Here is a 10,658-nt window from a genome sequence, read left to right on the forward strand (position 1 = left end):
AACCTCTCATGCTGAGAAACAGTTTTAACATTAGGAATAAGTTGCAGTTAGACTATGAACTCTGTAGTTCAGTGTTTGCGAGGTGAGAAAAATAGTGAATTTACCAACTCCCACATTTCCTACTTTTTTTTTTTTTCCCAAACCATCAGGAAACACATTCAAGATAAATACCTACATTTTTACCAGATTTACTGTACGTTTATAAATACAGAAACATGACAAAATGTAACTCAATTTTTACAGAAAACCCAAATCCTTCATAATTAACCCAAAAAAGTGCTAACTTTTCAACCAGGCCAGAAAATACCCCGTGTCCCAGCATCACTTAACTTACATATTACTGTAATCCAAGAAAAATCTGGCATGTGAAACTGATACTACCACCAGGACTTTTGAAAAATTCTCAATGCCATATTTTACATGGGAGTAAAAAAAGAAAAAAAGGAAGAGAAAATACTATATGTTTTGGAAAACAGCAAATGGCTAAAAGTGTACAGTCTTAGGATGCTAGTGCCTAAATGCAAAGAAACCTAAGGAAAGCTGGAATACACACAAGAAAATAATTCTCCTTTGCAACACCTGCAATGAAAGAGGTATGTCAGGATAATACTGCATTAGTGGTAATTGTTTTCAATATATCATAGCAAAAATGCAGGAAAGAATTACATGGAAAATAATCAATGCACTGCATTGATTTACAGTTTGCTAAAATAAAATGCCATTCTTTCAGCTAGGTAAAGTAAAAATATCTTTATAATATAGGTTCTGTTTCACAATTGATATATATAATTATGTCGCAAGGAGAGGGAAATGTATAGGTGTATACAAGTAACACTGATTAAGTACCTTTTTGCTCCTCTAGCCATATTAAAATATGTTTTGTGTTTCTTAATAAGTTAACAATAAAATTGTTTGCAACTTCTCAAAACAAATATACATCTGAGGCAAGGCAAAAGATACAAGGTAAGAGGATTTTTTCTGACCTTTTTTCCCCATTCTACAAAGAGACATATGTCTATGAGACATAGGCTTTCCCTAAACATTTTGGCATCCCTCTGCAACTTTGCAGAAATTGAAGTGCAGTCAAGAAACTTCTCCTTTATGTTTAAAAAAATTTAAAGAATTTTTTTTTCCTTCAAACTAATTATTTTCAAACGAATGGCTTTGAAGATATGCCTCTCTTTGCCTAAAAGAGAACATCTTCATTTTCTATTAAAATCTGCACAATTAACTTCTGGTACCGCATGTCATTCAGCGTAGCAAGGGTACTGTCCTCTGGAGGTCTCATTAAAGTAGGCCCAAACACTATTCCCAGGTTTTCAGCATTCATAAAATTCTCCTTTTCATGCAAGGTAACCCTAAAATAGAAAAGAAAAAAAAAAAAAGCAGTTGTTTGCTTCCCAGAGAAAAGAATATATCCATCTGAATCTGTAGTCCCATTTCACATCAAGCATTGGTAGATAATGACATTTTTCAGTTAGCAGTTTTTACTTTTATTCAATATAGTAACTGTCTCTACAGCAAGTACAGTACACCTATGGTGGGGCTGTGATTTCCAGTGCCTTTAAACACCCCTCATGCAACTCTTAAGTGATTTTTCCATGTGGCTATTCATTACAGTATAAGAATTAGTGGCAATTGCTTTTTTGAGTAGCGTAATAATGATGTACATCGTAAGGTTGGAGCAGTCCCCTATGCTACAGTAACTACAGTTCTCTGGTGCATTGTTCTTGGTGTGCATCACACCAGAGGTGTGGGTGTGCTTCCCAAATACAAACCCCAATTTTCTTTTGATTAGCAATGGCCCCCATGCTCCCAGATGTGCTTCCAGCCTACAGAAACCCCCCTTTTCACACATTTCAGCCTTGCTGGCTCCCTCAGGCCAACCAGCAGCTGAGTGGTTCTGATGACTTGTTACACTTCAGGAGTAGGCTGAACCCTGGAGAAGCAGCTTGATAAAGTCAGGCTGGTATAAATGCCATCTATCTTTGACAGAGAACAGAGCCACTTCTAGGAAGCAGCCCAGAATGTTTTGTTCCCTGACATGGGTCATATAATGTAAATACACGAATAGGTAGACTATGTGTGGTTGGCGCAAGCAAAAACTACCAAGGATTGGCCAAGCGGCAGAGAAGTCAGCCCTGACTGGAAAAGGAGTCAGGCCTGCTGGAAAGTGAAAGGTGTGCTCAAGGTTCTCCTCCAGGTAATAGAGCTGGATCACATCAGTGTTGTCCCAGCAAGCCTTTGGAATTTGTGTGTGGTCCTGAGAGTGCTCTTGCACTGCAGTGTAGAGATAACCATGGTCCCTTGGTTGGTCATGGTCCCTCATGGACCCCCACTTGCTGTTACTAAGTACAGCATGGGTGAAGTTTCACATCTTCTCCACACACAAGTCCTCTTCCAGGGTGAAGCTCATCTGGTTTTGGAGTCAGCTCTCCTGCCATCAGCTGGGACTGCCCCAGGCCATGGCATTTCCCATCTGAGCTGCAGGGGATTCACTCAGGCCACCAGGGGATTCACTCAGGCCATCAGGGGAGTGCAAAGAGGCTGAAAACAGAAGTAATCTGCTCTTCCCTTGTTTGCAAGGTCCTCATATGACTAGGTTTTGCTTCTACTATTGGCTCTCCACTAAGAGTGGCTCTGTCACAGAAAACCACTGCTCCTCTCTGCTTTCAGGACAGAAGTCCATTAGTGCCCCTCTCCCATTGTCATCTTCTAGCACAGGTATGTTAGCTGTGCTTCGCAAAGAGAAAAGACAAACCAAGACTGCCTAGCCCAAGCCACCTCCCTGCAAGTGTATGCACAACACTGTGCTTTCCCCCTGTGGATATGTGCAGCACAGATCTTGAGCAGCTATGCATTGCCACATACATCAAACCAGCACCTCTGTGCAGGAGTGTGGAGCTTGCTGCAGGGCCTGGGATGAACGTGAAGATTCACAGCTTCACTGCAAAGTTGGCATGGATGGAGTTGTATTTCACCACAGGAGGACTGCTCATGCTATTCCATTTCCTCCACTTTTGAGCAAATAGTTACCAGAAAGATAACTGAAGAAAAGAATTAATTGACTAATTTTTCATTGCTGATGTCCTCTGCTGAATTTTTTCTGCGCATTTAACAACAACTCGGTGCAGGTTCTTTTCTGTTAAGAAATAGTGCTGGCGTAGAGGCTGTGATCCTGCAGTCTTTACCTGGAGTGCTTGACTCTGGCACGTGATTTCTCCATGCAGGAAAAGGCCTATGGGACTCTGCATTTAATCTACAGATCAGCATTCTCTGAACCTAAAGGGTGCTTCTCCCTTTCGCATTCAGACCTGTCCAACAGATTCTCCATAGGAACTGACATGCACTTGATTTCCATGCAGATGCTGAAAGCTACAGTAAGGGGAAGGAGAGGAAATCCATGGCGTGACTTGGAGGTATTTGAGAGAGAAAGCTTAATTAGCTGTTTGGACTATTTTTGTCTCATCAGTAGTTAAGTTCAACAGCTGAACCAAAGCCTGTCCTGAAGTTCACGAAAAAGAAGGAAGGCAAGTCAATACTTGTCCGTTAAAAATTTGCTGCTGGGACATGAAAGTACTGAATCTGTATGCAGGTCGCTTGGCTACAGCCTCCACGGGCCTTCTTAAAAGCCAGCATGGTTCATCCTGAATTGTCCATGCATATGCACTGACAAGGGAGGCTATTTGCACACCTCGATTCTGCAGAGTCCAAAGATGCTCCTGCATGCCCAGGTAATGTCTCACTGGAAGGAAAAATTACTCACTTGTAATGACCTGAGCCAACTCACAATGAGGAAAAGTCTGCATAATGAGAACCTGACTGAGCATGAAATGCACTTCACACAAGCTCCTGATGCAATTTTACAAGAGTTGAGGTTTTTTTCTTCTTAAGTTGGCATCAATAGTGAGGATCAAACCCAGAAAATACTCCGAATTTGCAACTGTGTTGCAAGTAGTGGGACAACTAAGAAAAGATCAAGGATTTGCTGCATAAGAGGTGAGTAGTTTTATTCCTCCCTTATCCCCTTTTCAGTTGCTTTCAAGTAGCACCATAAACTTTAACCAAAGACAAGGGACATCTTGGGCAATATATCCTTACGTGAAGGCCTGCGTTAAGATGACAGTGCCAGTCTTACTCAGCTTTATTTTTTAATAACTTTCAAAGAAAACTTCCCAAGTTACGTAAATACCCCAAATAGCAAAATGGAGTTAACATGGTTTTGAAAAACAGTTTTGCTTGAAATTAGTGAAAGCATTTAATAATTTTCCAAGGTACCTAGCTGAAAACTTGGACAACTTGGCAGTACACTCCCAAGTCCTTTCAGAAGTGAAATTGAGGCACTTTTGAAGATGTTGTATGCCTAATGAAGCCTTATGTATGCCTTATGCGTGCCTAAAGGAGCTCTGGAAAGCAAATGAGTCAGAGCATGGTTAAAACCAAAGAAGATATAACTGGTAAGGCCCTGTATTGCTTCTACCAGTCATATAAAAATAGGCCCTTCTTGATTCTTGGCTTAACTGTGATGTGAGCAAACTCTTCATAAGAGACAGCTCTTCTCTTTAAGGGTTATGGTTCATGAAGACAAATTGGGAGGTAAGGGGAGGCAGGGGAAAAGCATGCTCAAGTGACTTACTGCGGCACTTCTAGCACATCTCTGAAGTACCCACCATTCCAGCATTTTTCAGATATTATCTTCCTCAGAGAAGCGTGACAAATCTCAATTAACTCTTCAAAGGTTTGCAATGATCTTCCAGCAACAGGATCTATGCTATATATGTGCATAGCTTATATCCATTTATACAAAGATGGCTTGTCTGCTTATTTGTAACTTTATTGTTTTAGCGGCAATGCCCCAATGGAAGCTTTATCGGTACTTGCTGTAATATCTGTCTTTCAAAGCAGAAAATTGTTAAGCTCTTCAAGAATTATCCTGCATGCCAATTAACTCACTTTTTGAGATGAATCATTAGGTATCTAAGTGTCTCATAGTGAGCAGCAGGGAGTAGCATCAACACTTCATGTATTGCTTCTAGTCGCTCATCAGGATTGGAGATTTCTGTAAAAACACCAAACAGGATTAATGTTAATAGGGCTTTCCATTTGTAAACAGCAATAATTCAGGAAATGAACTTATTATTATGGAGTCATTTACAAGCCATTGACAGTTGTGCTTGGAGGGATAAATATTAAACTCATAAACATGAAGCTTATCAGCAACTTCTACATCCTCAAAAAAAAAAAAAGGCTTTACAAAGAAATCAGCAACAAAGACCACCCAACAGTTGTCTCTGTGGTCTGTAGTTCTTATCTACAGACATGTATAGCTACAGTACCCAAGCTTCGTTAATGCTTCATAATGCTCTGCCCAGAACTGACTAAAATTTTACATAAGAATACTTCCATTTGCCTTCAAAACCAGACAGGAGTGTGAATACATGCTTCTAGAGACTGTGCTTGAATATGTAAGTTTAGCTAGAGATTGAAATGGCATGGAATTACATAAACAAAGATTTCTAAACATATTTAAATATGTAGAGATCAGTGATCAGAGAGTGTCAGTGCTCATTTAAGACTGTTTGGCAATCTCTAAAAATCTGAGCAGGATTTACATGTATTTTACATGAACAGTATAGATTCCTATGCTGTGCATTAAGCTAGAGTTACATTTGCTGCATGACTTCATACAAGTGGCACCAGGAGCCCAAAATTTTAGAATATTAAGAAACTCTATGTGCTGCTTTTAAGAGATTGGTGTATTGACAGGATAGGAACTGTTTCCTCTGGGTATGTCCTTTATAGGACAAGTTTATAGCAAGGAGGAAAAGGGGAGTGCAGGAGAGAGGTGTCTGTGGTTGCATGGGGAATGCGAGGTGGGGCAAGCCAGAGGGGAAGGCAAGGCAGCACAGTCACCCAGTCAGACCACTCTTCCTGCTGCTCATCAGTATACTGAGTGCCATTTCAAAATGACTAAGGTTACTTTTTAGAGAAGAATGAATGCTACTTCTTAGATACCTCAGGTCTTTGGCATTTTGCTAATAATCTGATTGTGATCCAACCCATTTGGTGAGTTTTCATTAAGGACTATTGTTATGTGGAAGGCTGTGCTCTGGAGAGCAGAATTTGAGGCAAATCTCAGCTCTCTGCCAACATTATCGCAATGGATGCTGCTGTCCTCCTCCCTCCCTGACAGCATGCACCCACGACCTGCTGGCTCTGGGTGGGGGGTAACTGCATGTGCTTCCCGTCTGGACATGGGTTAGATACTGTAGGACTTGATGAACAGTGGCAGATGTGCTTTGTGGGGTATCTGATTGTTCAGATCCCTCACTGACTGAAGGAGGGGACATTCTTGTCTGCAGTGCAGATTTGTTGCCAAAGGAGACTGGAAAATGGTGGGGAAATGGGATGCACCCTCAAGGCTCTCACTGTTCACTCAACTCTGACCCCGCACTGATCACCCAGTCTTGCATGTGTTTGGTGGCCAGCACTGCAGCTGTGACACCAGCTCTGGGATCCTCCCTGTGCCAAATGCAGTCCTTGCAATTCTGCCTCTTGGCACAGAGTTTGGGTCGTTTACAAGAAGAGAGCAAATGATACCATGCAAAACCCCATCCCAGGGCACACTGTAGCTTCACCGACTGACGCCGAAACCACACTTTCTGCAACTGGTCAGTTATTTTGATACCCTACATTTACTTTTATTTTTTTAACCTGCATGATGTCTCCTCTGACTAACAATCAGGCAGAAGTTTCATGTGAAAGAAGGACATAACAGAGAAGTAATGAACAGAAAAACACCCTTGCTTTCAATTTGTTTTCTGTCTTTTTCTTTAATATGCACAGCTTTATGGATGAGACATGTAATTAAATATTGGTACAAATGACTATGCGGTACTTACTCGCTGCCTCTATGAACTTGGAATAGGTGTCGTAGGTAATGACGGGAATCGGTAGGTCTCTGAAGTATAGCTTCAGTGCTCCGGCAATGATGTTTATGTCTGGATAAATATTGGCAGAAATATCAGCCTTGTCACCATCTAGAAGAGGAGGAAGAAATCTTTTTGAAATCGGGCTAATTCTGACTCAAGCAAGGTTAGGCTTCTAATTCAGATTTATTGTGTCCAATCTGACAAGAAAAAAACAACCTGAAAGCATTTGGAAAGCTTAAATGAGAATATATTGCTCCCAACTTTACAGGATATGAACAAAGAACGGTAATTCCTTTCTCTTTCAGTAAACAATTTATTTGCTTACATCTTTTGGAGAGGCTAGTGATTGCATCAACAGTATCTGCAGTGTACCATCTCACACATAATGTTTTAATGTTGGATGAAAAATGATGTTAACAATATATTTATTGAATTTGGCCCATTTATTCACTGAAAATAAGCTATTAATAATTTATTCTGATGTTGTATTTTGTATATGCAGTTCAGTGCACAGGAGAATGACCCATTCTTTTCATTTTCACTTGGGGAAACACGCATGAAGAAATAACATGAATTTCCAATGACACTCAGGAAACCAGTAGGAAAAATCAGAGTAAACATCCAAATCTTGTAAGTTCTGCACCATTCTATCTATACTGATCAGCAAGCAAGAAAGCTGCCTTATTTTCTGGATGTCCTCTAATGTCTTAATATTTGACTTATTTATTTATAGCAAAGATTTGAATTTAAATAGACATGCTATAGCATTTAGGTATATAATTTATTCTGAAATGTGGATCACAATTGACTATGGATACTTGTAATGGATGGACAGCTAAATAGATAAATTATGCAGCTGAAATGACATACATTTTGTTTGCCACATACTATAACATAGTTAGTCAGAACTCCGTTATGGAGCACTTTTAATCACGAGCTTGACATTTACAAGTGTTGCTGGTAAGCCCTTGACTAAGGCATGGCTTGCAACAAGTGAATTACAAGAACTAACAGTGAGGCTGGAACGTGATTATTTTTCAAGCTCAGATGACTAAATCTGTTCTGTCCTACCTAGTACCCTCATAACCTCAGTCTTCTCCAGAGTGAGAAATTCTGCAGTCCTCCCCTCCTGCAGCCTGCCCTTGGCAATCTTGCAGTAGAAAGACAGAGTAGGACACTGGTCAAGCAAGGGCTGAGACTGTCTGGGTTTAGACCTCGGCTTTACCTTAGCCATCTTTGGGATCAGTTTATACCCTGTAGTCCTTATTCCTCACCTTTCAAGTGAGGATAATAGTGCTTCCCTCACAGGAGGTGGTGAAGATTAGGAACATACGGTGTGTGGGGTGATGTGAGGTTATGCTTGCTTGAACAACAAAGAGGAGTTTGCTTATTATCTGCCTGGAGATGCATGCACAAGCTTGGGGTGTACTACTGCGGTGCTGACAAGCTGCAAAACCATTGCCTGGCTCGTCTCGCATTAACTAGTGCTTTCAGACATGTCCTGGTGCAGATAGATGAGTGGATGTGCTTGATACCCAGCATCTAAGATGGTGATAAAGGCTTTCACAGCAGAGTAGAAGAGTTTATATTGGTTGTGGACATTTTACACAAACCTATGACATTAATCTTGAAGGGATACACCCTGTCCAATGTATGCACATAATTCTCATTAAGACTAATAGCGCTGCATGTTCTCATCAAGAGGAGATTATATGCTTAAGTGTTTAAAACAAGCAGCCTTTCTTGATGCAGCTGAGCAGTCTGAATACATCCATCAGCATTTAATTTAATACAGCATCAATAAGCTCTAGGAGGATGTTTACACTGCCCCAATCTTTTGTTTAATCCACACATTCCAGGCACAGTAGCATTAGTCTTGTAAAGCTTTGTGTGGAGAGCTCTATTTAATTGATGGACACCGAGGACTCAAAATGCTCCACTGAAAACAGATAGCTCCAAGGTGCCAGCAGCTGCATCCGAACAGATACAGCGAAGCAGAAGGTTGTGTCTATTATCTAGGTCACAAGTACACTAAATGGAAGTGTTATTTATTTAGTACTTTTAAAAAGCAACCCAGCAGGCTTCCTTAAAGGGGCACTTCAGATAAAGGTACTTCCAACATAGCTCTTACTTACATATTCACTTACTGTAGGAAAAATACACTAATTCCCAAGTCAAAGATTTTTCTCTTCACTTCAGAGACAAATGTACATCCATTAGGAAACACAGCAAAGATTATTTTAAAGTGTGTGTAACAATACATCTGTTATGATATACCTACACATTTTTGCAGTGGGTATGTAGAGGAAGGTGGATTGTTATTTCTTTTGGTAGATTTTGGATTACCTTTTTTTTTTAAAATTATTTTATTTTTTTTATTTTCCCTGTCTCAGTTTCAGCAATTGAAGGCCCTTGTCAGGCTGTACTTATTTCTTATTCTCACCAAACTCCTGGATTTGGGTTTTCATTTAAACACACTTAAAATTCAAGGCACTAAGAAAGAAATTTAATTAATTGCCAGTAAAGTCATGATATATATTTCACAGAGGATCCTCTGCCATAGCACAATGTATGAACTACATCTATTTTATGTGGTGCTTTCTGCATTACCACAATTCTCACTTTTCAATACAGTAACTTTCCTCAGATTGTAATTAGTATTTTCAGTAGCATTGCAGTGGCCATATGTTAAAACAATCTTTTTAAAAATTTTGGATTACAAACACATAGTTCATTTCAGCTTTACAAATTTAATGCTAACCAAACCCCATAATTTCTCTATCGTTGTTACTTGGAATCTCAACATATTTCGTTGCATTATGTTGAAGTTAGAAAATCTCAAGACAAAGAAAGTCTTTATTCTGTTCCTTAAAGGTTTCAGGGTTTCAGCTGACTTTGGATGCCATAGAAATATATATCAATAGTTTATTAGAGAATGAAATGGAGTATTACATTCTTGAAGTCTCAGCTATGCCCTCTGAATACTGAATTACATTTCCACTGAAGTTCCTTTTTCCTTAATGCTTTATTTTCATTGCACAACCTTTGCCATGCTAACATGCTTCTTTGTGGTTTTTCTTGGATTTAGCATGTGACAGGTTTTCAGCTACGCTGGCAAAAGAGTGAGAATGCATTAGGATGCTTTTACACGTGTAATATTTAACAGCAAGTTAAATACTTTTTAGCAAGTGTATTGTACCAGCCAGTCATACAAACAAGTGGGGGGACAGACTGCACTGCTGACAATGGCAGCTCTGTGGATAAAGCACACAGTGAGGGTTTTCTGGATGCCATAATACCACAGCTCAACAATGCTGACAGAGAGCAACTGTCATTCTACAGCACCAACATTCACAGATTAAATAAATCCACATTATTCCCCTCCTTCTCATTACAAAAATCACTAAAATGGAAGATTGTCAGTGCCTCGGAGAGCCTAATGCTCATTTACAGTAGGGATATTTACACTGCTTTGGCTTTGGAAGGCAGTCAGTTTAAATTAGATGAGGACCAACTTCTCCCTGTTTTAAAACCAACTGTCACAGCTTCATTGGGCCCAAATAATATGAGGTGGGATGCCATTCTCTTTCCAAGATGTTAACTTTCAAACCTGCCTTTGCTCTTCTGTTCTCTCTGTAATCCTTTGGAAACAAAGCAGAACTAGTCAGAGTGAGGCTTGGCTTCTCCTCATCGTACCCCTTCAGCTGCACAGGAATTCAGCAGGCG

The 10,658-nt window shown here is 40.0% G+C and overlaps 1 protein-coding gene across 7 annotated transcripts in view; it reads right to left on the reverse strand.

The window, feature by feature from the left end:
- Positions 1-484: 484 nt before the first annotated feature.
- Positions 485-10,658, reverse strand: part of CHN2 (chimerin 2) — a 26,387-nt gene continuing 16,213 nt past the window's right edge. For 4 of the 7 annotated variants that reach the window (XM_010141127.1, XM_010141126.1, XM_010141131.1 and 1 more), the window contains 2 exons: positions 4,954-5,059; positions 485-1,358 (listed from right to left, as the gene is read on the reverse strand). In XM_010141127.1, coding sequence (XP_010139429.1) covers positions 1,187-1,358; positions 4,954-5,059 — 278 coding nt within the window. In that variant the 3' untranslated portion in view covers positions 485-1,186. Of the gene's footprint in view, positions 1,359-4,953; positions 5,060-6,902; positions 7,041-10,658 lie in introns of all 7 variants that reach the window. The other 3 variants (XM_010141125.1, XM_010141129.1, XM_010141128.1) reach the window with 1 other exon arrangement.

This window comes from Buceros rhinoceros, unplaced genomic scaffold, assembly GCF_000710305.1.
Source record: "Buceros rhinoceros silvestris isolate BGI_N320 unplaced genomic scaffold, ASM71030v1 scaffold19768, whole genome shotgun sequence".
NCBI lineage: Eukaryota > Metazoa > Chordata > Aves > Bucerotiformes > Bucerotidae > Buceros > Buceros rhinoceros.